Source organism: Aspergillus ibericus (genome assembly GCF_003184845.1).
Source record: "Aspergillus ibericus CBS 121593 unplaced genomic scaffold BO80scaffold_2, whole genome shotgun sequence".
Lineage (NCBI taxonomy): Eukaryota > Fungi > Ascomycota > Eurotiomycetes > Eurotiales > Aspergillaceae > Aspergillus > Aspergillus ibericus.
This window is the reverse complement of record NW_020292100.1, coordinates 506,487-529,603: the sequence shown is the minus strand read 5'-3', so window position 1 is coordinate 529,603 and position 23,117 is coordinate 506,487. Positions and strand designations below refer to the sequence as shown.

At 46.7% G+C, this 23,117-nt stretch overlaps 13 protein-coding genes across 13 annotated transcripts; 6 read left to right on the top strand and 7 right to left on the bottom strand.

Moving 5' to 3' along the window:
- Positions 1-319: 319 nt before the first annotated feature.
- BO80DRAFT_344601 (putative para-hydroxybenzoate-polyprenyltransferase Coq2) lies at positions 320-1,582 on the top strand (the record flags this gene model as incomplete). Its single annotated transcript, XM_025715283.1, has 1 exon — positions 320-1,582. One exon carries the CDS (start codon positions 320-322, stop codon positions 1,580-1,582), a length of 1,263 nt encoding a protein of 420 aa, XP_025580016.1.
- BO80DRAFT_420887 (putative flavoprotein) lies at positions 1,237-2,480 on the bottom strand. The gene has a single exon (XM_025718480.1). The coding sequence runs from the start codon at positions 2,355-2,357 to the stop codon at positions 1,644-1,646; it is 714 nt and encodes a 237-aa protein (XP_025580015.1). The 5' UTR covers positions 2,358-2,480; the 3' UTR covers positions 1,237-1,643.
- An 896-nt stretch (positions 2,481-3,376) lies between these two features.
- On the top strand, positions 3,377-4,424 carry BO80DRAFT_460768 (monothiol glutaredoxin GRX5; the record flags this gene model as incomplete). Its single annotated transcript, XM_025722405.1, has 3 exons — positions 3,377-3,403; positions 3,493-3,772; positions 3,842-4,424. The coding sequence occupies 3 exons, from the start codon at positions 3,377-3,379 to the stop codon at positions 3,991-3,993; spliced, it is 459 nt and encodes a 152-aa protein (XP_025580014.1). The 3' UTR covers positions 3,994-4,424.
- Positions 4,015-6,077, bottom strand: BO80DRAFT_420886 (ethanolamine-phosphate cytidylyltransferase). The gene is made up of 4 exons (XM_025718479.1): positions 5,770-6,077; positions 5,593-5,710; positions 4,765-5,539; positions 4,015-4,703 (listed from the first exon to the last, which is right to left on the bottom strand). Exons 1-4 carry the CDS (start codon positions 5,891-5,893, stop codon positions 4,386-4,388), a joined length of 1,335 nt encoding a protein of 444 aa, XP_025580013.1. The 5' UTR covers positions 5,894-6,077; the 3' UTR covers positions 4,015-4,385.
- A 367-nt stretch (positions 6,078-6,444) lies between these two features.
- BO80DRAFT_460766 (putative mitochondrial protein sorting (Msf1)) lies at positions 6,445-7,882 on the bottom strand. Its single transcript, XM_025722404.1, has 2 exons — positions 7,372-7,882; positions 6,445-7,303 (listed from the first exon to the last, which is right to left on the bottom strand). Exons 1-2 carry the CDS (start codon positions 7,522-7,524, stop codon positions 6,884-6,886), a joined length of 573 nt encoding a protein of 190 aa, XP_025580012.1. The 5' UTR covers positions 7,525-7,882; the 3' UTR covers positions 6,445-6,883.
- A 593-nt stretch (positions 7,883-8,475) lies between these two features.
- Positions 8,476-9,672, top strand: BO80DRAFT_371709 (thioredoxin peroxidase DOT5). The gene is made up of 2 exons (XM_025716494.1): positions 8,476-8,944; positions 9,117-9,672. The coding sequence occupies exons 1-2, from the start codon at positions 8,659-8,661 to the stop codon at positions 9,485-9,487; spliced, it is 657 nt and encodes a 218-aa protein (XP_025580011.1). The 5' UTR covers positions 8,476-8,658; the 3' UTR covers positions 9,488-9,672.
- A 291-nt stretch (positions 9,673-9,963) lies between these two features.
- On the top strand, positions 9,964-10,982 carry BO80DRAFT_420884 (putative NADH-ubiquinone oxidoreductase 21 kDa subunit). The gene is made up of 3 exons (XM_025718478.1): positions 9,964-10,155; positions 10,217-10,713; positions 10,764-10,982. Exons 1-3 carry the CDS (start codon positions 10,096-10,098, stop codon positions 10,786-10,788), a joined length of 582 nt encoding a protein of 193 aa, XP_025580010.1. The 5' UTR covers positions 9,964-10,095; the 3' UTR covers positions 10,789-10,982.
- Positions 10,983-11,217: 235 nt separating this feature from the next.
- Positions 11,218-12,196, bottom strand: BO80DRAFT_78055 (DUF1761 domain-containing protein). Its single transcript, XM_025724778.1, has 4 exons — positions 12,121-12,196; positions 11,972-12,047; positions 11,595-11,899; positions 11,218-11,518 (listed from the first exon to the last, which is right to left on the bottom strand). The coding sequence occupies exons 2-4, from the start codon at positions 11,985-11,987 to the stop codon at positions 11,384-11,386; spliced, it is 456 nt and encodes a 151-aa protein (XP_025580009.1). The 5' UTR covers positions 11,988-12,047; positions 12,121-12,196; the 3' UTR covers positions 11,218-11,383.
- A 1,456-nt stretch (positions 12,197-13,652) lies between these two features.
- BO80DRAFT_344791 (uncharacterized protein) lies at positions 13,653-14,479 on the top strand (the record flags this gene model as incomplete). Its single annotated transcript, XM_025715292.1, has 2 exons — positions 13,653-13,906; positions 14,008-14,479. 2 exons carry the CDS (start codon positions 13,653-13,655, stop codon positions 14,477-14,479), a joined length of 726 nt encoding a protein of 241 aa, XP_025580008.1.
- BO80DRAFT_420883 (rRNA-processing protein MPP10) lies at positions 14,379-16,858 on the bottom strand. Its single transcript, XM_025718477.1, has one exon. The coding sequence runs from the start codon at positions 16,687-16,689 to the stop codon at positions 14,584-14,586; it is 2,106 nt and encodes a 701-aa protein (XP_025580007.1). The 5' UTR covers positions 16,690-16,858; the 3' UTR covers positions 14,379-14,583.
- Positions 16,859-17,670: 812 nt separating this feature from the next.
- Positions 17,671-19,098, bottom strand: BO80DRAFT_371695 (NuoB/complex I 20 kDa subunit family protein). The gene is made up of 4 exons (XM_025716493.1): positions 18,902-19,098; positions 18,660-18,852; positions 18,248-18,603; positions 17,671-18,187 (listed from the first exon to the last, which is right to left on the bottom strand). Exons 1-4 carry the CDS (start codon positions 18,954-18,956, stop codon positions 18,093-18,095), a joined length of 699 nt encoding a protein of 232 aa, XP_025580006.1. The 5' UTR covers positions 18,957-19,098; the 3' UTR covers positions 17,671-18,092.
- Positions 19,099-20,045: 947 nt separating this feature from the next.
- BO80DRAFT_396722 (uncharacterized protein) lies at positions 20,046-21,093 on the top strand. Its single transcript, XM_025717355.1, has 3 exons — positions 20,046-20,232; positions 20,284-20,574; positions 20,667-21,093. Exons 1-3 carry the CDS (start codon positions 20,188-20,190, stop codon positions 20,844-20,846), a joined length of 516 nt encoding a protein of 171 aa, XP_025580005.1. The 5' UTR covers positions 20,046-20,187; the 3' UTR covers positions 20,847-21,093.
- A 19-nt stretch (positions 21,094-21,112) lies between these two features.
- Positions 21,113-22,587, bottom strand: BO80DRAFT_371691 (ACP S-malonyltransferase). Its single transcript, XM_025716492.1, has 2 exons — positions 22,319-22,587; positions 21,113-22,264 (listed from the first exon to the last, which is right to left on the bottom strand). Exons 1-2 carry the CDS (start codon positions 22,473-22,475, stop codon positions 21,216-21,218), a joined length of 1,206 nt encoding a protein of 401 aa, XP_025580004.1. The 5' UTR covers positions 22,476-22,587; the 3' UTR covers positions 21,113-21,215.
- Positions 22,588-23,117: the final 530 nt, after the last annotated feature.

The following is a 23,117-nucleotide window of genomic DNA, read 5'->3' as shown; positions in this document are numbered from 1 at the left end:
GATCCGTAATTCAAATTTCAAGCTTCATAAACCTTTTCCCCACCTTCTCAGCTGGCGAGATCAGCAAGAAATCATACGCCTAGTCTAGGAATAGCTAAGTGGTAGTGCTTCTTCTCATTCCTGCTTCACTTTCTCTTCATCTTCAGGCGAATTGTCCCAAGGAGCATTTAGTCCTTGCGGTTTATTGCGAACTTCGTCAGCCAGCTCGCTGGGCTGGATTCGCTCGCTTGTCCCAGAGAATGACTAGTTCTGATATTATTGCTCAAGTACGAAGCTAATTATCACGCGTTATCACCTCGGTATCTTGAACTTTTCCGTTATGAGCTCTTGGGCGACTCGCTTGCATGCGGGCCGGCATGTACAATTTTGCCGTTATCCTGCGGAAAGAGACGCTTATATAAATCAGTTCACTTCGACAAAGAGATTCTGCACTTATCCCTCTCTTTTGGTGTCCAGGAGATATGGTCATACAGCAGCAAACAGATGTCCGCCAGCCTGCCGAAAGACGATCATAAAAAGCCGCAACCCCCAATCCCCTCGCTCAGCCTTTCTACTAAGCCGCCTACATAGTACAACAACCCAGACCTCAGTGGATTGCTATATACCGCCAAAGACGGGTCTTATTGCTTCTCTTCCCAGGTCATGGATACCATACGCTGAGCTACTGCGCCTCGACAAGCCGACAGGTACATATTACCTTTTCTTCCCATGCGCGTATTCCACTCTTCTTGCGGCATCTATGGTACCTTCTGTGCCAGTTTTGCAGGTAGTTGGAACGATGGGGCTTTTCTTCAGCGGCGCTTTGATTATGCGCGGCGCCGGATGTGCAATCAACGATTTATGGGACAGAAACCTAGACCCTCATGTCGAACGCACGAAATTTCGCCCAATCGCAAGGGGGGCGATCTCGCCTGGCAAAGCAGTGCTTTTCACGGGCTCTCAATTACTGGCAGGACTGGGTATCCTCCTTCAATTTCCGTATCAATGTCTTTGGTACGGTATACCTAGCCTTATTCTGGTGACCACTTACCCTCTTGCTAAGCGAATCACCTACTATCCTCAAGCTGTACTGGGCCTTACTTTTTCATGGGGTGCAATTATGGGCTTCCCCGCATTAGGTGTCGATCTTCTCAATAATGGGGCCGCATTGGAAGCAGCTGCCGCACTTTATTCCAGTTGCGTGGCCTGGACAATTTTGTACGATATGATATACGCTCATATGGACATTAAAGATGACGTCGCGGCTGGCATTAAGTCTATCGCTCTTCGTCATGAAAACAATACGAAAGCCGTTCTCTCTGCTCTGGCGGCTGTCCAGGTGTCGCTACTTGCTGCTGCAGGTGTAGCAGCGGGGAGCGGCCCTATCTTCTTTGTCGGCGGCTGTGGTAGTGCGGCTATTTCTCTCGGTCTCATGATCTGGAAGGTTCAGCTGAAAGATGTACGAAACTGTTGGTGGTGGTTCAAAAACGGCTGTTTGTTCACCGGCGGAGGTATCACACTGGGGATGCTCTTTGATTACGTCGCGCAAGTTAGTGGCTTCTACGAGGCGACTGAAACACCCAATCCTCTGGAGCGCTCATAGAAGAGAACATCAATCCTTTTCCCTCTTTTGCGGGCCCTGAAGCCCTGCTCAACTTGTTTCGTTAGCCATGCCCCTTGTTAACACCTATGTACTGCTCCACAATACCGACTATGTCATTCCAGTCCAACATGGCTCCATTTCCAGTGTCACCGCAAGCGAGAGACTTCTCTATCGGGTGAAGGACAGACACCCAGCCTTCATTATTATCGGCATTCACGCCCCATTCATCTTTCAGTATAGCCAGTTGCTTTGTGGTGATTGGATGGTTCCACATCGCTGTATTCATTGCGGGGGCGACAAACACAAGGGGCTTTTTGTCCTTGAAACTCGCGTCCACCGTTCCTGTTGTATCCCACGCTCTTAGAACGGAAAGGAGGAGGTTATCGGCGATACCCATCGTCATTTTCGCCATAGTATTGGCAGATAAGGGTGCAACAAGTAACACATGTGCCCACTTTCTGAGCTCTATATGTAGGATTGGCTCGCCACGAGTCCAGGAATTTTCCCACTCATCCTCATCCCGATAGATAGCATCCACGCCAGGGATCTGTCGCAGATCTTCGAGAACCGGCTGTTCCAAGCTCTGCCCCGTTAGAAACTTCTCCGCCGATTTTGTGACAATAATGCGGATGGAGACGTTAGAATGGCGGCCAAGAGCTTGAGCAATATTGGGAAGTTTTATCGTGGCAACTGACCCGCTGGCCGCGAGGAGAACATGAATTTTATTATCTTCCAGGTGCTGTTGGGCACAGAATGGGGCATCAGAAGATTCCATATGGTTTTCTCAAAAAATAAATAAATAAGTAAATAAACAAAAATAAGAACAAGAAAATCCTGCGGAGTCGGGGGGCTCTGCCGATAATTGCAGCTGAAGGCGACCAGGCGTGGGGTTGCGAGGTTCACTTTGTACAGACTACGGAGGAGTAACACCACCGCGTGGGGCTGTTTCGAAGGGTACCCCGCTTTAGCCCATCCAGCATCCACTGCTTTGTTCTATGCTTTCTGTAGCCTGCCCAGCTTCCACGGGCGGCCGGCTTGTCGCACACACCTATACCGCTATAAGGGAGTCCAAGTATGCGTACGGAGTATATGGGCCCAATGAAACAGCGGATAGTCGAGTATTGTACCCCATGGTATCACTTCACTTATATTTTCCCAAGCGTCACTGTACACATACATACACCTTGAGGTTGATAAATATGTACTGGATAGGAGTCAGGTGCCATCATCTTGAGCATCACTTTGTACTGCAACCTGTCTAGTTCGAGTCTGTACCTGAAGAATATTTGCATGAAATCCTTCTCGGTTGACTTGAGCACTCTGCACCATTCCGTAGATGCTGATGGTATCAACACACAAAGTAGCGTATTTGCCTCATAAAATGAGATCACAAGCCATCATCCTTTACACGTTCACAAATAGCATGATAGGAAAACCCTCGCTGCTTTCCTAAAGAATTACCAGTAGAGCAGTAGTAGCACTATAATTTGGATGGCTTTTGGGGGTCTATAAGCGCAAAATTGTGAGGTTGCAAGACGAAGAAGTACTGTGTACTCTCTACAGTGCCAATTGTACCACGTCCTACTAGTTAGTACATGACATGACAAGTGATGTCACATGACCTGGCACTTATTAATACCAGTAGCCCCAATGGTTGCTTAGTGAGCATGTCCAAGCTCTCCGCAGGGCAACTACTCGATCCGTACGGAGTAGTGCAATACATAGACAAGCAGCAGCTTGATCCAACCGGAATTATCCTACGTCTCTATGTTATCTCCTACTAATACTATTACCATGTTTTCCAGGACCCTAGCATCGTCGGTGAGTACTACCTAGCCCTTTCCGCTATCACTTGTCTCGCCTTCGTGCCACACCTCCATTATTCGCAAGCTGATGGCAAATTTCCTCAGGCGTTTCGGCCGCTTTTCCGACAGCCTCAAGTTTTGCAGCCTAGATTCATAGGCCTTCAGCTACCATCTATCTTTCATGCCCGAAACCTATCCTCGGAGACGCGAACGGCAATTGACAAGGCTATCGCATCTGCCCCTGTCGTTCTTTTCATGAAAGGCACCCCGGAAACGCCGCAGTGCGGGTTTTCACGAGCCAGTATACAGATCTTAGGATTGCAAGGTGTAGATCCGAAGAAATTCGTTGCTTTCAATGTGCTGGAGGATTCGGAACTCCGCCAGGGTATGTCAGGTCCACTGGATGGAGTTGTCCCATGCTCCCATCCACAATCAGCTAATACAAGGTTTTCAGGCATCAAAGAGTATTCCGACTGGCCCACGATCCCCCAATTATATCTGGACAAGGAATTCATCGGCGGCTGCGATATTCTGATGTCTATGCATCAGAATGGAGACCTTGCTAAGCTTCTCGAGGAGAAGGAAGTTCTAGTGGCGGCCGACTAATTCAAAAGCAAGTGTCTGGACACAGCTGATCCGAGATATCTGCTGTACACTTTCAGCCAGTTATCTTTCGGGGAATGTTATTCCTTGGTAAGATGCATTTACGCTCATCACGCCTCAATACGTACATATACTTGTCTGGTAGAGACTTGCAGCAGAATACATAGAAAAGCACGTCTTACCTTTTTCCGGTCCAGTATCCAATAACCGTTATTCAAGCGCCACCCTACCTGGGCCTATCAATATGCATCCAGGCAGGTGGATAGCCGGATTGCTCGGTTTATTTGACTCTCTATCGTTGCAGCATCTAGGCTTTTGCTCACTATCTTTCTTTTGTCTTTCCCCATGTTCTATGAAATAGCACTCCGGCTTCTTCTTACTATACGCCGTTCAGTCTAGACAGAGGCCGATTCCTTAGACTTGACTAGCTCTTCGACAGCACCCTTTTCAAGTTTGGCGCGCTGTCTTTCTTCGTAGGCTTCCCTGCTTTTCAATATCCTGTCAACAATCTCACCAGCATTCACATGCTGGTATGGGTGGCTAGAAGTCTCCTTGAATATGCCCATCCTCTTGGGTGCCATATAGGGATCGTAGGTGAGGGGTATAAAAGTAGTCGGACCGTGATAAACTGCATCTGGGGTACCTAAAGGCATGGCTTCCAAATATGGCTTGCTGGGAGAGAAGGGGGCCGAGAATATCACGGCATGAATATACTGTAAGGCGATTAGCAAATCGACACTCATCTTTCATCGGCTAGGGCATTATATAGCATACGCGACACTGAAGAACGCATAGTCCGCGTTCAAAGATGTTCATGATCGGGTAGTTGAGACCCTTCCAGTGGTTTATCACGTCGTCGTCATGGATACCAGCAACAACATAAGCAGGGCCGTAGTCTTCTCCGTGCTCTTTAACTCTCTGTGTTTTCTGGTCTTGGTCGTACCAGCCCCGCCGGTGACCTTCCGATTCTTCCTGAGCCAAAACTTGTCGAAGAAATTCGATGTGCCCGGATGAGAAGAGGTCGAATCCACCATCAACGTAGACAATCCGCTGTCCTGGTCTCGGTAGCTGCCCATTAACAATAGTCTCAAATGCACCTGGTTCTTCCACCGTATCTTCGAGTTTTGCTGAGCTTGATCCGCTCCAGATCCAAACCTGTGGGCCGGGCTGCAGACCTGTTTCATCGGTGGCATAATCACGAATCCTTTGCATGAGACTCTCAGCCGAGTGCTTGCGTTCTTCTAGACTTCCAGATCCTTCCTTCCCGATAAGCGTGTCTTTCACACTCTTAACAAAATGATTCTTTGTACACAGTAGCATTCGTCCCACAAGGTCTGTTGTGGATATACCGGGTGTCCTATTGACCACGCGGAAGCGCCCTGCAGCCTTAACAAATCGGTAACAATCTTCCCCATTGCTGTCAGAAGTGATGTCATCTCCATGGACAACATACTTGCAGCCGTAGTGTGACACCCAAGGAAGAAACGTCACATATGGGGCAAATGGGACGCAGCGAGTCACCCAGCGACATGCTTCTACCGCAGCTACTCTAAGTCCGAGTCAGCAGGAAAATTTGGCCGCAATTACTATAATGAAACCAACCGTTCCTCCAACGTCATTACCGTCGGTCCCTTATTCTCGAGGATTGCTTCATCAGAATGTACGCCGACATAAAGCTCATTTCCCAATCTACGGGCTTGGAGCATGGCACCCGCATGGCCTACACAATTTAGCTTTGAAAGTACATTCTCCGAGATATGGGGGGAGGTTCCTTCTCACCGTGATGGCTGAAGTCGAAGCATCCATCCACCCAAATGCGATCTTCCGAAATGGGTAAATCTTCTTGAGGATCCACAGGCCACTCCCCTGGTGCGGGTATCACGTCTTCAGCTGTGGCACTCATTCTCATAGAGTGATCCCGTAGGATAGTATACGATCACTGAAAATAGATCTTGTGCCTTATTGTCCTATGATTGAACTCTGATAGGCTATTATTTGTGGGAGAGAGACCGTAAAACAAGGAATCGCCCTACCCAACGAGACTAGACAAATTGGAGAGGGGCAATGTGGCATGCGGAGAAAAAGGCGGGATGACATCGTAAGATTTGAAACGGGGGGCGGTACTCTGTCAACGGTACCCGCTTTACGTACTCCATCCGTACCTTAATGCCTATCTAGGGACTTGATTCGTACCCTGCTTGTGATATGTTTCGACTGTCTGGAGTCCTTGGTTAGACATCGTCGCACTGTAAAAGTTCTGGAGAAAAATTATGCCAACAAATAAGCTTTCGGTCGCAGTAAATGATCATTGATAATGCTTGGTCGTCTGTTTCTTGCTGAATTATTCTACATTCCCAAGGATACGGCATTTCGTGATGGAGCTAAATAGGCCCCGTCACTGTTAGCATTCTGTGTGTCTTATGTTCATGAGATGCACTGATCAGAAAGAGAAGCCTCACATACATCTTCCCACATTAAGGCTAAGGTGTTGATGGTAAAAAGATATACACAGTATATCATCTGCATGCCTCACTATATCATACGATCATATCACCGTAAAAAACACCGCAAGCAGATGCAGAAAAAAAGTCTATAACTTTTATGGTACATGTCTCATCAGTTACGCATGCTTCAACGATGAAAACAGGAACCGCCACTGATAAGCAAAGACAAAAGAAGCTGAATCCAGAGCATCAGAAGGAATCACGGGTAGAGGGTAGTCGAGAATATCGCGCAGAGGGAATTCCATAGGGCAGAACGCTTCATGGAAGACAAGTAGATGAGAAGTTTCGAAGTGGGGGTTAGAAAGAGAGACGCCAATCAATGCAACCGCTGAAATAGCACAAAATATATGATGTGCGCCGATACTCCGTAGATAAAAGGACACTCCAAGTCAGGACTGAAGCCTATTGCTGTCAATATCACGTTGTTCGCTGAAGACTCGTCGGCTCATTTCAAGGACCGCTTCGAACCCTTCTCGGCCCTTCTTTGCGTTCTGGCTGAACCTCTCCACACTGGCCTCTTCCACCTTGTTCTTTATTTTTTGCCACCCGCCACACAGGGCGGTGATCTTCGCCTCTTGGTTAAAGTCCGTGGTTGATGGGGGGTTGGATAAAGACGGCTGATAGACAACTGTTTCCCTGACGTTGAGGACGTTGGACCACGTAAGGTTGGTTGAGCACATCGTAACTTTCTTGGAGCTCGGGTCAACATATGACACTTCGTAAACATGAGACGTAGGACTTCCTCCGAATAGCGACAGCACCCATTGTGGCACTGATTGATTACAGGTGATAAGACGCTCCGTGCGCAGCTATAAATTCGAGATATCAGTCAATGTAGCAAGGCAGAGATAAGCGTAAGTAGATCAAAGGTACGTACGATGCCAGTTTCCGCGTCGACAACCCGAGACAAGGTGTCTACTGCCACAACATGTGTCGATTTGTCGTTCCACGGACAGTACTTGCGCCAGTTTGCCGCAGAGACTTCCTCCCATGAATAGTCGAAAGTGCACGTCGAGGAGAAAACTCTCATTTTCGTCGGCTGCGCAATGGATTTTCTTAGAGATAAGAAAATGTCAAGGTTATCTTCAGAAAGCACCTCAGGAACGAGAGATCCGCCGTTCGAAGGAAGAGAAGAGAGAGATCACAGCGCGAGTTCCGAGAACTATATGGCGCGGCGGCAGGTATGTTCTTATAGGATCGGTGACTACGGAGAGCTCAAGATGCGGCGAATAATCAACTACTACAAGATGAGTAATGAGAACCTCCCATGAGTGGTGGTAAAGGCAGGTGCAATAAATGAGAGTGGCGATTGCCGGTCCCCGTGCAATGACGATAGAACGCAAAGTGGTAGAAAACTAAAACCAGAAATTTTTAGCCTCCGATTTTGCGTCTTCTTTTAGAATGGACAAGAAGGTGGCGCCAAGGGTCGGAGTTTACCGGCATTATCCAAGAACCTCACTCCGCCTAAGGCGAAAGATCACCTTGAACCCCACACAAAGGACTACATATGTACACCAGATGTCAGTGTAGAGCAGTCCTAAGTGCGGTTTTTTTGTACGTATGATCAGATTATCATGACAATATCATTGGCAACTCGAGATCTACATCTTGTCTCCATGGAATTAAAGCACATAGTTCAGCATGTTCCATATCTCCAGCCCGTACTCCGTAGAGTACATAGTACATTATCCATATGCCCATATAGGAACTGATGTTAGACGATCTCTTTCATAATCGACAAATGGCGACTCCCCGCCAAATTTAAAGTTACATAGAACTGCTGAGTACTTGATAGGCAATGAGAAGTGAAGAGAAGGCGCATGCTACCCAAACGAACGTCTTGTAAATCCATGAGAAACGAAGAGAATTAATTGCAGTTACCTGGGCACATCACCTATGCATAGTTCGTTACAGAGTACGGACTACTTACAAATACTTGGCTATTTTATGGTCATCTGTTACAGTAGTACGGCAGCCTGCCTGACCTTGTATCAATTGGTTGTCAATTTGTGCCAAAATCCCGCGATCTAACAGCTTATCTGTCGGTTAACGGGTAATAAGTAGCGCAGCAGCAACATTTTCAGACGTTTTCTTTTCCTCCCCACCCCCAATCCCTTGGTTTTGTTTCCGTCGGCGCAGCTTTTGAGATTCCTAATCACGGAACATGGTCGAACTTCGGAAGCGCAAAGCACCAGCACAACCCCTTGTGACAGAGAGGAAGAGCAAAAAGATACAGGCACCCGCAGCATCTAAGAGATCGGTGCAGAAAGACAATGGGAATTCTCAGACCTCTGATGATACCCCAAAAGTTGGCGACAAACTAAACCTGGATCAATTCGGTGGTGACGTCGAGACCAACGATGGCCAGAAAACCACCCTAAAGGATCTCGTCTATGCCAGTAAGGCTGGTGTCGTGCTATTCACGTACCCTCGAGCTTCAACCCCAGGCTGTACGTGGAATTCCCCTACTTATAAGTGGCATCTTTCCTGGATGTATATTTCAGGATGTTCCGCTACGGGCGTGTGCACACATACCCATGTTTTTGCATCTTGTCTTGTTCTTCTTACCCTTGAACATATCCAACATTGCAATTATCCCTGAGGAACTCACATCTCAAAAAGGTACCAAGCAAGCCTGTTTGTTTCGTGACCACTATAATTCGCTTTCAGAAAGCGGTTTAGCCATTTATGGCCTTTCAACGGACTCGCCCAGAGCAAATACCACGTTCAAGACCAAACAGGGGCTACCATATCCCCTCCTCTGCAACCCCTCGTCTTCATTGATAGCAGCCATTGGACTCAAAAAGTTGCCAAAAGGCACAATCAGAGGAGTCTTTGTTCTTGATAAGCAGGGCAAGGTCTTGGTATTACAGGCTGGGGGCCCTGATGCCACAGTTGATGCTGTACAAAAGCTGGTTGCAGAGTTGAAGGAACAGGGGCCAGATGCTGCGACTGTGCGCGTGAACTCACCAGCCAAAGATCAAGACAAATAGTGATCAAGTCACCGGCCATCAACTTGGTAAATGGGATTGTTCACTTCGGGTCGCTGGCTTCTGCTTGACTAGCCACAGGTTGATCATCAGGTTTCGATCGTCCCGAGTCTTGTCAAATGGCCACAGTCTATATCTAGTTTCGGTACTATGTGCAACTAATCTGATTAATATATCTTGTAAACTTGAATCCAGTTCTCACATCTGGTCTACTGTACTAGCGGGTAAACAAGTGACTTGCCAACACAATGCAACATGACATATAATAGATATACCAGGTAATGGGCACTTCATACGTATGATTTCTTGAATATGCTGCATGAATGCAATAGTTCCCACTTCAATCCCAACTGTTATCTAGTAGGGAGTACGGATGAGTTACGGAACAGGGTTGAATGCATTGTCGGAGGAACAGTTGTTCCGCGTGTAGAGGCTCGACGACTCCGACAGGCTTGGTTCCGCTAAGACCGCGCGGCGAAGGACGTACCCTCGAAGGCCATATCCTTCCCTCTTTAAATCCAAGGTAAAGAAAATAGTCTCTTTAGTAAAGATAAAATGCCTGTCCAATTTGCGATCTGAGGTGCTGATATGTGATCGCGGCAGGAATCACCATGGCTCGTGACATTGTGAAAGCGGCCAAATCGGCGTCGAATGTGATAGCTGTTCATAAGGTAAGAGACGGCCATTGCCTGTGCCGTGGTATTTCAAGATCTGGTGCTCACTATTCTTTAGAAATATACTGTCCAATCTACCGGGGTATGGGAACGCATTCGCCGGCTGCTTGCTGTCGACCCAAATCGCTCAACCGGTGTTCCCTTGAACGCTCAATATCGTCTGCCGACTCCAGGAGCCCTGCCTCCTCTATCATACGATGATCCGGTCACCGTTCCTGCTGGCGATTTGGCTGACAACCCCTACTGGAAACGTGATGTTCGGAGAAACTACCCCAGGCTTAGTGCGGTCAATCAGGCGGATGCCGTTGGCCTTCTTAGTGTAGGCAGTCAAGCCGCTCCCAAAGATAATGTCCTGCAGATTGGCGAAGCGGGAGAAAAGCAGCTGGTTTCCGTCAAGCAACAGGGAGAAGAGCGCGGTCTTGCTGGTCTGTTTGAGAAGGACAAGAATGGAATCAAGGAAGTCCTAGGCGCCAACGGTTTGCCGCCATTGCCATGCAACCTGAACCCTTCGGGCACCAAATACGAGCTCGGCCATGAACATGGCTATCCCGACGTGTATGTGTGACCTACCCTAGTACCCTGATCGGACTGACACTCCAACCAAGCTATCCTTGCCGCACCTTCGTTTAGCTTTCCTACCTGACCGTCGGGTGAAGAGTTGAGAGGTTTGCGATTACATATACTTTTCCCTTAGTAGGGAGTGTCACTCGGTCCTGATCTATCTTGTATTGGTGGATAAATGGATTGTTTACTGCATTGTAGTACTAGGTGGACTTGCAAGTAAATTGTAGATGAATAAGTTGATGTTCTACTTAATAATTCACTGACGATTCTACCATTTAGTTCAGAAGGAAAGAGCGAATGTGATAATCGGCTTTGGAAAAGATGACGCATCACGAAAATATGAGTTTACCTGCAAGATTATCGAGCCACGGTTTCTCCAAGTGCTAGGTGGAGGAAAGCGAGGGTTTAAATGCGGTGACTCTTGCTTATCGGAGCCGACGAGGCTATATCCAGGTAAAATTGTTGGCAGTTCTACTGTTAACAACTTGACCTACAGTTCGGCGACTCCATGTTTACCTGTATTAGTAGGTCTACTACCATGTATGCCGCGTTTATATGAACTCGGGTCCAGCTACCGATTAAATGAATGTAACTATCGGCTGAAAATGGTTTCAATTCAACTCCCCGCAGTCAACATAGAAAGAATAGCAGCCATTAATCTCTAGGCGAACGGATTCGTGCGGGTACCCCACCATGTTAGGAAGAGACTGAGTCCCACTGTTTCGAACAACCTGCTGACTGCACCTACAGCAACGGTGTCGAGGGGTCTCTTTTCTGCGAAAACTTGGCTCACGACCTATCAAACGGTATCAGGGAATTAGGAAAAAATCATCTTGCGGGATATGAATGGGAGGGATCGGGCCAAGACATACACCTGGGGCTGTGCTGGCCATAAAGATTAAGCTCCCAAGATAAGCTGCCCCTTTGTAGCTCAAAGTGCCCGTAGCGTTAATCAAAGCTGCCACTCCGTAAGTTTGCACGGAACTTCCAATTAAGGAGCTACCCCAGGCTGCTACTGCACCAGCAGCCTCTTTGGATTTCAGGAACTCCTCCTTTGAGTTGGCAGCTTGAGCGCGGTGGTATGTATCACCAAATACTGGTGCGAGTATACCCAACGATGCGGTGTGGGTAAAGATAGCCCCCACCGCGATTGAGGAGGGTTTAACTGAAGGCAGATCTGACCCAGTCACATTAGACCCAATTGGCCGGTGGTTCAGGGGGGGCTTGTTTGCGCCTGGATTGCACTCACAGTTTAGAGTCGCCATTTTGGGGTAAGTAATCAAGATTTGGAGGTGGGAGAAACACGAGGTAGTACACAGTTAAAGCTTGAAATTGAGATCAGGACAAATTTCATCCAGGAGAAACACTTTATGGGGTAGGATTCCGGGATAGGCTGGCCTTTTCAATCCCTGGGGTTTGTTAGATCACTTGGAATCTACAGAGTCAATTCGCGGTGAGGTACAAAATGACGTCGTTATGATCAAAAGACACGAAGTGACCTGCAGGGTGAAGAAGCCCTCTCCCATGGTCTTGGTGCAGTGGAGTACCTGTCATGACATCATACTTTAAGTGTTTGGCATTACGTAGTATGTTCCTACTACCCTACCGATTGTAGCCATTCGTACGGAGTACTGTTGCATTTACTGTCTTACACTGTTGCGCGGCACCTATGACTGCGCTAGTTTACGGGGTACAAAATGTACGAAATAAGCTCGTCGTCGATAGTGACGTTGAAGCTTTTCTCTACAGACTACCTCCTGGGGCTTCTTGGTAGATTCCTGTCAGGGTGTACTTTAGCCACTTCCTACCCATATAGCCCGGTAATCCGAGGGTATCGTTGTGGTTACTACTGTAGGGTACCCAGAGTATCAGACTTTCTATTATTCTCATTGGACAGAGTATGGGTTCTTCCGTTCTTGTTCTAATGTTAGACAAGTACTGTGTAGCAAAGGTGAGATGGAAGCCGGGTGGCCAAATAAAGAGTATGCCAAATTACATATCAGCAGCTCCGCCATGGGAGAACCCGCCATGGTAACCACCCCCCCCCCCCCCCCTCTACCTATTATTCCTATTTCCACAACAAGCCATGGCTGTTCAGAAGACTGTGATCAAATCAACAAGGATAGATACGCCAAGAAAAGTGGCCACTACACTGTATCTATGGCTCCAGAGGAGAAAGAGTACAACCAACAGGAACATGTTCGGGTGATAGCTTACATATTAGTATACGCCAGTGCCATCTGATATTTTACATAGCCAGGTCCCACATGCTACTGAACCCTCTGGGATCGCGTGTAGCTTGACCCTAGAGGTTTATGTAAGGATTGGTTGTGGTATGTATAAGCAACCATCACGGGTAGTACCTAGTTATACCTAGCTACATGATTTACTCCATACCTATGGAGTAAGAAGGGCCGAATTTACTTGAATGATCTTTTTTCCTAACAACTCACTCGGCTGCACTCTAGCTTTTAAGATTGGGATCTCCAACTTCTCCTTATTTCCATATGAAAATAAGATTTTGCTCTACTCCGTATATTTCAACATAAGAACATACCCTTTCAATTATCCACAATCCATGAGAAGTTCTATTATATACTTGGTGCTTTATTATACAAAAAGGTGGAGTAACAGGAATACCACAATTAAAATATTGGTGCTATCCGAGTGAGATGTTGATGGGAAAAGTGCTATCCGAGTAGTTTGGCGATCCATGAGATTCTAGACTATCGGATGGGGCAAGCGGGAAGAAAAACAAGCGAAAATACAGCTGACTACTCCATACAATTTTGACAAAGGAACGTACTAGTTCATCAAAGACAGGCGCTCCTCTTACCTGACCTGGTATTCGAAACTTTGCCGGTATCATCTCTTCCCCTTCAAAGTTGTCTTGGATAACACCGTGGTGTAACATACCGATCTTATATCCGATGGAGAATCCTGGGTCGACGCCGGTTGGGTTTGATGTGAATGATTCGATAGACATCAATGAATCATTGGTCCCGGTGAGGGACCCTAAGCCCGCCAGTCAGAGCAGTATCTCTTTTGATGGGCTATTGTCGAGCCCTCTACTCCTGCAGGAAGATCTTAAGGAAGGGTGTGGAGGCCAGCTATGGCCAGCGGGGATGGTCCTGTCTAAGTATCTGCTACGTCAACACCACTCTAAGTTTCTCAATAAAACGATGTCCGTTGCCTTACCGTATAGTCATGCTTGTCATTCCAATTTGCTCTTATCCATCGTCTGCTTGCAAGTGAATGTACGTCTGCTGATTGCCTAGTGATTAGAGTTGAATTGGGAGCCGGCGGCGGTCTCGTTGGACTTGCAGTTGCACGGAGATGCCACCCTGAGCTCCCACGCATATGCATTACAGATCAACCTCCCATGTTGCCGCTGATGGAAACGAATATAAAGCTCAACGGTCTTTCTTCTGCAGTCGAAGCTTCTGTATTGAACTGGGGCGAACCCCTTCCAGACTGCATTCCAAAGCATCCCGCGATTATACTCGCCGCTGACTGTGTCTACTTCGAACCTGCCTTCCCTCTCCTAATCTCAACGTTGAACGACCTCCTTGGACCAGAGTCCGTCTGTTACTTCTGCTTCAAGAGGCGTAGACGAGCAGATCTCCGCTTCATGAAACAAGCAAAGAAAATGTTCGAGGTTGACGAGATTAAGGATGACCCTGATATGGAAATCTACCGGCGAGAGAATATTTTTCTCTACGCAATTCGTTCGAAATCAGACAGGGGATGTGTCTAGAAAAACTAGTTACAGGATATCAAAAGAAGGAGGCATGCCAATTCATGAAGCTGAAGCGCATTTTAGAGTATCTTCCCATTTCGCTCCCAAATCTTCCATACAGACTAAAGCTTCAAGGAATGACCCCCATTCTTCGCGCCTTCTTGAAGTTTGCCACCATAAATGTTTGTCACTTCACCCTGCTTTCCGATTAATTTGACACCCCCTTGCTTCAAATCAGACATAAGCCGCTGGTTTTCGGCTGTTTTCCCGGATTTTTGGTGGGAACGCGAGGCGCTAGCCTTTTGCTTTTTATGTTCTCGTCTCAGCTTGGCTTTCTGTTCGCGGGTCATTTCTTCTTTGGCAATCGCCGTGCCATTTCTCAAAACTTCACCAGCAACTTTACCATCGTCACCAGGCGCATAGATTTCCTGGGGTGCAAGAGTTGCCGTTCCATTGACAGCGCTGCTAGTCGTCGGCTGAGCATCCTCCATGGTAATAGTTGCAACATCTGTAACCACATTTATGCTTGCCTGCGGAGCTTTGGGTTTGTAGTGCCAGTTTGAGAGCGTATCTAGATGGGAATTGATCTCCTTCCATAGATTTGTGACATTAGCATGTTCACGCATCAGCTTCTGATTTTGGGGGTCAACATAGTTCGGATCAGTCGCACGAAGATGGTCTGTCTCGTATAATTCAGCCAAGCTCTGCTGTGCTTTCGTGTCATCCAGTTCGAATCGCGTTCTTCCTGTGCTTTGTCCGTCGGAAACACCAGGGCGACGGCGGATGACTTCGTCGAATTGTTTTGCAAGAATCCGTCGCTTGACGAGCTCTTCAATGTCTCCTGATAATTCTGCGGTAACAACGGAAACGGGCTTCCCAATTCTTTCGAAATCCAAGTCTTCCTCGATGAGGGAGTTCACAGGCCTTTCAACGGCCCTCGCTTCACCAGCGAGCATCCACTCCTTCTTAGCGACATTGGCTGCCTCCAAGCGACGAATCTCATCCGCGATCCGAGCACGCTGCTTTTCGTGACTAGAATGATTGTTTTGGGATTCACGCGCTTCGTCATATCCGTCACTATCCTCGCCAGAGATTTCATCTTCGAACAAATCACGACGAACATCAGCCATGGCACGATCAATATCACCATTAGAAATTATATCAATCGGCTGGGTTTTGGGAAGGGAGCGTGACTTTTTGCGAGTAGCTTTCCGTGCTGGTGGCGCAAAGAAATCTGAATACTTGATGTCGCTGGTATTGACCCAACCTGCCCCTTCAGAAGCAGCGGCATAGGCATCATCTTCATCCAAATCTGAGTCGCCCTGAAGGTCGACATTCCCAAATGTTGGTCCTTCCTCTTCACCATCATCCATGTCCTCATCTTCATCCTCGGTGACGTGAACTGGTAGGTCTTTCTTTGATATAGAGACCGACCCCGTAGCATTGAGAGGATTCGTGTGCCAATCAATCTCTTCATCGTCGCTTTCAGGATCATGGTCAGGTCCACCCCTAGCGTCTTGTCTCTCAAGTAGTTCCGACTGCTTGTTAAAATCATCTATTGAGAAGAAACCATCATTCAAGCCAAAGCGATCCTCCACATATGTTTCCTGATTTTCTTCGTCGGTATCGCTTCCAGAAACCTTGTCAGGCACGTCTTCGATGCTTTCTTCTGCGCCAGACTCATTTGGAGACGGATTTTGATGCCCTTCATACTCTGCATCAAGGTCCTTATCATCGATATTCGATTCAGCGGTGTCAGTCTCCGTCTGATCATCGAAGTCGCTATACTCTACTTCAGAGTTGTCAAGCACTGCATGATAAGTAGAGTTGAGGGGCTGCTTAGCGGCCTCGGAAAACCAAGCAGAATCCCGCTCAATCTCACTACCGGAAAAATCAAGGATCCTCAATGCTTGTTGCCATATTTGATCGGTAGTAAATCCCTCAACATAAAGTTGTTTCAGCTGCAAAGCCTGAGCGGAAGAGTCGTCGTCGATCTCGAACCTTTTGCGCTTTCTATTCCTTCGCTGGCGTGCACATTGGGAACCGCCGACTGATGAAGCCAAGGAGTCCAAGTAGTACTTCACAGAACCTGCGATAGTACTGTTTAGTTCCGCTGTGGGGCGAAGGAATGTCCAGGGGACAGTCAGTTCAGATTTCAGAGAAGGGATCGGTCCATGGGAGGCCTGCATAGCAGAAGCTTCAACCCGACCGGGGCCGTTGTGCTTCATGGCGCATCAAGCATTACTCGGGATTAGAATATATGTATAGAAAAGGCAATGATATGCCAAAACAATGATAACAAGAGACAGAGAGAAAAGGAATATGTAGGCTGGTAGAAAGGTTCAAAAGTTACCAGGCATCCATCTACTGGCGTACAGTCCAGAAAGTGGATGTTAAATAAAAACCTACTATTTCGTAAAGGCGGAGAAGATTTTTTTTTAAGAAAAGCTCGGACCATGGGTCTTTGTTGGCCCGCCCTCATTTACTCCGTACTATGTACTCCATGAGAAATGCTTGTATGCGGGATGCAGCCCACACAGCACATGATTCAGATTCAAACGCTAATAGCGCTTGATTCAGAATGATAAGTGTTGAGACATTATACCTTCTACACCCGGGGCTAAAAGGGATATATTCGTTTTGGCCTACGTGGTGCTTGACAGGGTAGAATGTGTCAACAATTAATATTTAGGGACTATGCACTCATTGTAGATATGGTCTGGAAGTGGTAGGCCATGTAAATTCTGTGTCGACAATCATGATCTCTTTTATCTTCAAGCCAGGGAGCGCGAGGTGCTATTGTCTTCTTACTGCCGTTTTTAGCACCACTACTCTCCACGGCTGTTCTATAGTAAGTACACTCCGTACAACTGTCGTAAAAGAATAAGGGAAAGAAACAAAGGGGGTGGGAATCCACTGTAGTATGGCCCATGTCTCTGTGATACAGATATGTAATAACATTTAATCAATCATGCAAGTCTATATTCTTATATTATGATTGATACGGAGCACAAGCCCCTTGATTGGCATGTTGTCGTGCAGTATACATATCGCAAAACTCACTTAATTCTCACCTTTCTGTCCGTACCTGTAGAATTGATGCAAGTACTCCGTACTCTTTAGCCGAGTATATTCACGGAGTTCAACTCTACCGCGACAGATACGATTGTTTGTTTCAATCTCCCAGCAGGGAAATTGAGGACGAGGATAAAGACGATATAAACCACTATATATGTATCTGAAGCTGTCTATCTTTCTATGAACAGGAATTGTATATTACCCTGCAGATCAAGATATAGCAACACGGCAGCATGATAATATTGTAAGATAACTCAATGAGAACCCATATAACAGAGCAGAGCAATAGCAGCGAGTTCCCGGGCAATGTCCCCAAGGTCGCATAGAATATAACTCATCCAAGAGTTACCTTATCAGCCCCAAACACAACACATCTGATAAGCTTGTTGGAGGATTAAACCCTACCGCTCTTCCACCCCTATATTTATACCTAGGGAGAGTCCAGTAGTCACATGTAGCCCTTTTAGAAGACTTCCGCTACAAGATCAATGCCCAAAGCCATCCCTCCCACTCTTTGCTAATGGAACAAAAGGGCGTCGGTCACCGATTGAGATTAACGGCGATACCACATACGAGTGATTCTTGTGTGTCTCATTTTCTTTTGAAGCTGGAAGATCCCGTACATCAATGCTTCGGAGGTAGGCGGACCTAGAAGGATTTTTTCCCGTCAGCATACGTCACTAAAGAGGTAGTGGGGGATATACTAACACCCAGGGACATAAACATCCACAGGTACTATCCTATCGCACCCGCGAACAACGGAATAACTGTAATGATAATAACCACCACCGTTTGCACAACTTCCCATGCTGACGACCCAACGGGGATCAGGCATCTGGTCATAGACCTGTCTAAGAGCAGGAGCCATTTTATTTGTCAGTGTGCCAGCAACAATCATAACGTCTGACTGCCGCGGAGAAGCTCGGAAGATAATTCCTAAGCGATCCTGATCATATCTTGGGGTCGACAGATGCATCATCTCAACTGCACAACAAGCGAGGCCGAAAGTCATGGGCCACAATGAGCTTTGACGTGCCCAATTGGCAACTTGGTCAAGGGTGGTACTGTAAGTAGATCAGTAATCACGATTGACAGATACTATGCATTTTAGGCTACAAACAGCACATATTGCATTGCACCCTCCTTTTTCTCTTGGCTCGGTAGAGGCACCTCTTTCCGCACCTTGCCAGAAGCAGTGAGCGCTTGACCAGACTGTCCCCGCTGTTCAATAGCTGTTGCCGACTTGACTGAAGAGGTTGAGAGGAACAATGCTGGCTGGCTTCGGAAACGAAATGGGGTGAGATGCGGTCGCACTACCTGACGTTAGCAACTTAGTGGTGGCCACCATTTGAAAACACCTACCATGGAAAGCGCTTGGGATGGCGCCTGGAATGGCGCGAGCGGTGACAGGCAACATGGCTGAATGTCCTCCAATATCAATTTGTGAAAGGAAATGAAATAGTCCCGTGTGCAGTAACTGGAGGAACGGCCAATAGAATGAATAGTCGGTTGTTCAGTCTGTCAATGGGGGCAAGATGACATTGACATTTCGAGTCGGATAGCCAAGGCTCAAATTAGAGCATCATTCTGCACTGGTGGTACTAATGGGCCACTCTTTCCAAATGTTACTGTAATATAACAGATGAATAGGTATGTGCATAAGTGCCTTACGGTCTAAATTGGTATTACACTGTACTAGCACGTGAACCGTCAGCAATCGGCTGGTCATTGCTAGTGTAAGTTAGATTCTGGAGAGCTTAATTGGCTGGACCGCAGAATTTTTTGAAGACACCGGAACCCGATCAGATCCTGAGATCATTGCTGCATTCTGCAGACGCCGGTGCCTCAATTGAATATCAATGGTAATAATATACGGATCCAAACATATGTTGCAAATTCTTCAGGGACAAGGCCGAACTGAGTTTACGAGAAGTCCTAAGGAACTGATTTCCATCGGAAGTTGCTTAGGGGCGTCTGGTAGCGTAGTAACGCCCTATTACTACTATGCAAAGACGGCTAAGAGAACGTATTTTTACCAGTGCGGCAACACTTAAAGAACCCGAATATTGAGATATATTACATATAAGAATGCAATAGACATTGGGATGATAAAATTGATTATATATTTATACGGTCGCCATAGCTGTTTGGTAAATGCGTGGGTTCACTACAGAGTACGAAGATACCCAATTGGAAGACACTGGCCCACTATTTGATTCTTATCTACGGAGAACTACTTAGTCAGTAGGTAGGAACAGTAGTTAACTATGGTATGATTGGCACCGGGTGCTCTATGTAAGGTGGGCTGAAAATTCAATAGATATTTTGAATGACGTGAGCTGTTGCTGCGTATATAAGTTAATGGTTTTTATAGTTAAACTTGTAATTTTTTTTCTATGTACTCCGTACAGCTTGTTGAATGTGGTATGTGCCACACTGTCAAACTGCTGAAAGGTACTCCGTGAGTACCTTACATAACTTAACTACCATCACTGACGTAAGACTAGACGGCTCAGTTCACAACTAACCCATTTTCCAACATGCATAAGGGATGAAGAGACCCTGGGTACTGCAAACAATGATTCTGAAAAATCCCCTCCACTAAGTTGAGGTAGATCTATAAATTCATTCAAGAACTGTCAGACAATATGACCCTGCCCAAGATTGCCTGTATCGGTATCATTGGGAAAGCTGTAAGGCGCCATATCATTTGTCTACTGCTCAATGGCTGATATGGCAATTAGGATAACCCACTCCACGTATCATTGTTTCCGCCTTACTTGGAGTCCACTATCGAGTTCTCTTTCATATTGAATTCCTGCCTTGATATTTTCGAAATTAGGCGCAAGCAAACATCAATTGATCAAGATTTCGGTCTTTTGCAAGCAGTGGACGAGAGACTGGCAGCTTATGGATGGCTTACGACTACGGGAGTCAAGATTTTAGTAGTAGTTGACTTAGTCGGGCAGCCAATAAACTCTGGAGAACCGAGAATTTCCACGAGGACGAACTTAAGAGAAGCAGATCTAAAAGCGGTACGTCATGACAGTCCCCCCTATCTCAAAAATCGTATACTGGTTTAATCGCACTATACGTGAAATTGCATAGTAATGGTACGATCTCACAGGTCTTTCGAGCTCTTCAAACTGCGTACGTACAGTTGCTGCAGAATCCCTTCTATTCTCCGGATGAGCATGTGGCCGCAGGCAAACCAGTTTCGGCGTGCAATTCGCAGATTGCAGACCAGAGATTCATTAGTGAGGTCAAGCGAATTGGGGACTTATGGGCCCCAAGTGTAGCATTCTAAAGAACTACAAGACTTATTCGTCGTGAGAAATGATCTAGCGATCTAGCATCGAAAAGTCTCCATCATTTCATTCATGTCTTTTTATAGTACTCTTATATTTACCCTCATTCAAAGACTTGGATAAAACGAGTCCATACTGTATCGAAGCAAGGTACTGGCTGATGTAGTAGCACCTAAATAGGCGCTTTTACCTCGCAAGGGACTGCTGGTGATCATTAAGGCATCAATTAATGATGCGCTACCTTTTATGACAATGTGTAGTTAATACTAGGAAATTGAGTTGTATTGGGGGCACAAGCAATAACAACGGTAACATGCCACGCTAGTATAACGAGCTCTAGGACTTGTAAAGCATACCAAAGGATTGTTTCAACCATGCAAGGCACCGTTATCGGCCTTCTGTAGTGCAATGAGGATACTCTCAACCTCCAGGGGATCACATACAGACCAAACGCCACCACCTGTAGCCATAACATTACCAACCTCTTTCCCAACCAGATTTCTACCGACTTTCCCAGGTCCTATCCCAATCCATTGTTTTACTCCCTGCTCTTGGTCTAAATATCGAATACTATCCCACCATCTCACCGTTTCGACACATTGCTGCGATAATAAGACCTTGAGTTCCTCCTTGGAATTGAATGGCAGGCCCGAAACGTTAGAGATACAAGGCTTTTGTGCTGGGAAATTAATAACCATGTGTTCAAGGGCCTGTTTCATGTATTTCGCGGCCGGTAGCATTATGGGACTGTGAAACGGGCTTTCACATCTCAATCTCACCGCACGCGGATCATGCCCTCCAAATTGACGAATTTGGATAAGCAAAGACCTTATCCTTGCAATGCTGCCGCTGAGTACGATCTGGTTCCTAGAGTTGATATTTGCAACCATCACTTGTTGGAATGCCTGAAACCCGTCGCTGGAATCGTCCTTCAGACTCGACGGGCCAAGTCCAATGAATTCGTGGATAGTACCAAGCAGTTCACTCAGACGATCAGGTTCACAAACAAGTGCTATCATGCCGTAGTCCTCTCCTGATCTCTTAATAGCATCATGCGTGCATTGAGACATTATCTCCGCTCGACGTCTCACTAGTTTCAATGCATCGCTAAAATCAAAGTAACCTCCAGCAACCAGTGCGGAGAACTCGCCCAAACTATGTCCGAGGGTAACATTTACTCGCGATTTTGTCTTGAAGCCGAACTCTGCTTCCAGTATTCGAAGTATTAGTATCGAAGTTGCCATTATAGCTGGCTGGGAATTTTCGGTTTTATTGAGCTCAGCATTTGGGCCTTCGAAGATAAATTGTGACAATTTGAACCCTAAGATAGAGTCCACCTCGTCTAAGAAGCGTCCGGATGTCTTTGGGAACTTATTGACCCAAGAACTTGCCATTCCCACACGCTGTACCCCATGACCTACAAGGCGAGGGCGTCAGAACAGAGGCAGGCTCGAAATGCAGGGATACGAACCAGGGAAAAATAGGGCAGTGCGCAAGGTTGACTCCGCTGAAGGAACAGTAGCATATCCACTTTGAGAACGGCTTTTCAGCTGCATATGCCAACGAACATGGTGTCGGAGTGCTTTTATGTCAAAGGCGAGTCTCGAGCACGAAAATAAAGCAAGCATTTTCCGGCGGCCTTGTGATGATGAGACGGCTCTCACTGTTACCGTATAACATAGTCTTTATCAGAAATGGACATTATGGTAATCTTACAGGCAATCTCACTCTTCGTTCAACATGGGCAGTAACAACAGCTGCTGAGCTGAGAGACCAGGGAAAGAGATCATATTGTGTCACGTGATGATTAATTGCCGCGGTCATCGGACCGGGCCATCAGTTGCACGGAGTACCGAGTGTTCCGGACCAGCATTGCATATGGGATAACTACTAGGGAACGCAGTTAGTAGTAGAAGTCGTACACACTAGCTCCTCAAGGCTAGGTATTGGAGATTGGCCTGCCAAACTATTTGCTGGAAGCATGCCAATACAATGATGATTTCAAGCATTAGACCCATCTATCTGGACTGCAATGTGAGTTGATTGCAAACTTAAAAGTTATGCTTGATACTAGTCTACTATATAAAAGCCAGCAGTTACCTCCAACATGCCTGGTATGTGGAGAGGATGGAGTACGGAATACTGCGGACAATATCTTGGCCGCTGACCGCCTTCGGACCGACCGCGATTTAAATGGAGAGCTCTGAGTATTATTTACTCGAGGTCTCGCGTGGTAAATAACAAACAAAATCTCATGTTGATCCTTCGTT

What these genes read in the sequence shown, in the direction of transcription:
- BO80DRAFT_420887 (XM_025718480.1), bottom strand. Translation starts at nt 2,357, where the DNA reads ATGGAATCTTCTGATGCCCCATTCTGTGCCCAACAGCACCTGGAAGAT.
- BO80DRAFT_420886 (XM_025718479.1), bottom strand. Translation starts at nt 5,893, where the DNA reads ATGAGTGCCACAGCTGAAGACGTGATACCCGCACCAGGGGAGTGGCCT. An exon ending in CTTCGACTTCAGCCATCACG is followed by an intron (nt 5,711 to 5,769) that starts GTGAGAAGGAAC and finishes TAAATTGTGTAG; the next exon opens with GCCATGCGGGTGCCATGCTC. An exon ending in TATGCGTTCTTCAGTGTCGC is followed by an intron (nt 4,704 to 4,764) that starts GTATGCTATATA and finishes ATCGCCTTACAG; the next exon opens with TATATTCATGCCGTGATATT.
- BO80DRAFT_460766 (XM_025722404.1), bottom strand. Translation starts at nt 7,524, where the DNA reads ATGAGAGTTTTCTCCTCGACGTGCACTTTCGACTATTCATGGGAGGAA. An exon ending in TCGACGCGGAAACTGGCATC is followed by an intron (nt 7,304 to 7,371) that starts GTACGTACCTTT and finishes TCGAATTTATAG; the next exon opens with CTGCGCACGGAGCGTCTTAT.
- BO80DRAFT_371709 (XM_025716494.1), top strand. Translation starts at nt 8,659, where the DNA reads ATGGTCGAACTTCGGAAGCGCAAAGCACCAGCACAACCCCTTGTGACA. An exon ending in TCGAGCTTCAACCCCAGGCT is followed by an intron (nt 8,945 to 9,116) that starts GTACGTGGAATT and finishes CATCTCAAAAAG; the next exon opens with GTACCAAGCAAGCCTGTTTG.
- BO80DRAFT_420884 (XM_025718478.1), top strand. Translation starts at nt 10,096, where the DNA reads ATGGCTCGTGACATTGTGAAAGCGGCCAAATCGGCGTCGAATGTGATA. An exon ending in ATGTGATAGCTGTTCATAAG is followed by an intron (nt 10,156 to 10,216) that starts GTAAGAGACGGC and finishes ACTATTCTTTAG; the next exon opens with AAATATACTGTCCAATCTAC. An exon ending in GAACATGGCTATCCCGACGT is followed by an intron (nt 10,714 to 10,763) that starts GTATGTGTGACC and finishes ACTCCAACCAAG; the next exon opens with CTATCCTTGCCGCACCTTCG.
- BO80DRAFT_78055 (XM_025724778.1), bottom strand. An exon ending in TGGCCAGCACAGCCCCAGGT is followed by an intron (nt 11,519 to 11,594) that starts GTATGTCTTGGC and finishes ACCGTTTGATAG; the next exon opens with GTCGTGAGCCAAGTTTTCGC.
- BO80DRAFT_420883 (XM_025718477.1), bottom strand. Translation starts at nt 16,689, where the DNA reads ATGAAGCACAACGGCCCCGGTCGGGTTGAAGCTTCTGCTATGCAGGCC.
- BO80DRAFT_371695 (XM_025716493.1), bottom strand. Translation starts at nt 18,956, where the DNA reads ATGTTGCCTGTCACCGCTCGCGCCATTCCAGGCGCCATCCCAAGCGCT. An exon ending in GGTGCAATGCAATATGTGCT is followed by an intron (nt 18,604 to 18,659) that starts GTTTGTAGCCTA and finishes ATCTACTTACAG; the next exon opens with TACCACCCTTGACCAAGTTG. An exon ending in GGATGTTTATGTCCCTGGGT is followed by an intron (nt 18,188 to 18,247) that starts GTTAGTATATCC and finishes AAATCCTTCTAG; the next exon opens with GTCCGCCTACCTCCGAAGCA.
- BO80DRAFT_396722 (XM_025717355.1), top strand. Translation starts at nt 20,188, where the DNA reads ATGACCCTGCCCAAGATTGCCTGTATCGGTATCATTGGGAAAGCT. An exon ending in TCGGTATCATTGGGAAAGCT is followed by an intron (nt 20,233 to 20,283) that starts GTAAGGCGCCAT and finishes TATGGCAATTAG; the next exon opens with GATAACCCACTCCACGTATC. An exon ending in GAGAAGCAGATCTAAAAGCG is followed by an intron (nt 20,575 to 20,666) that starts GTACGTCATGAC and finishes ACGATCTCACAG; the next exon opens with GTCTTTCGAGCTCTTCAAAC.
- BO80DRAFT_371691 (XM_025716492.1), bottom strand. Translation starts at nt 22,475, where the DNA reads ATGCTTGCTTTATTTTCGTGCTCGAGACTCGCCTTTGACATAAAAGCA. An exon ending in CACTGCCCTATTTTTCCCTG is followed by an intron (nt 22,265 to 22,318) that starts GTTCGTATCCCT and finishes CTCGCCTTGTAG; the next exon opens with GTCATGGGGTACAGCGTGTG.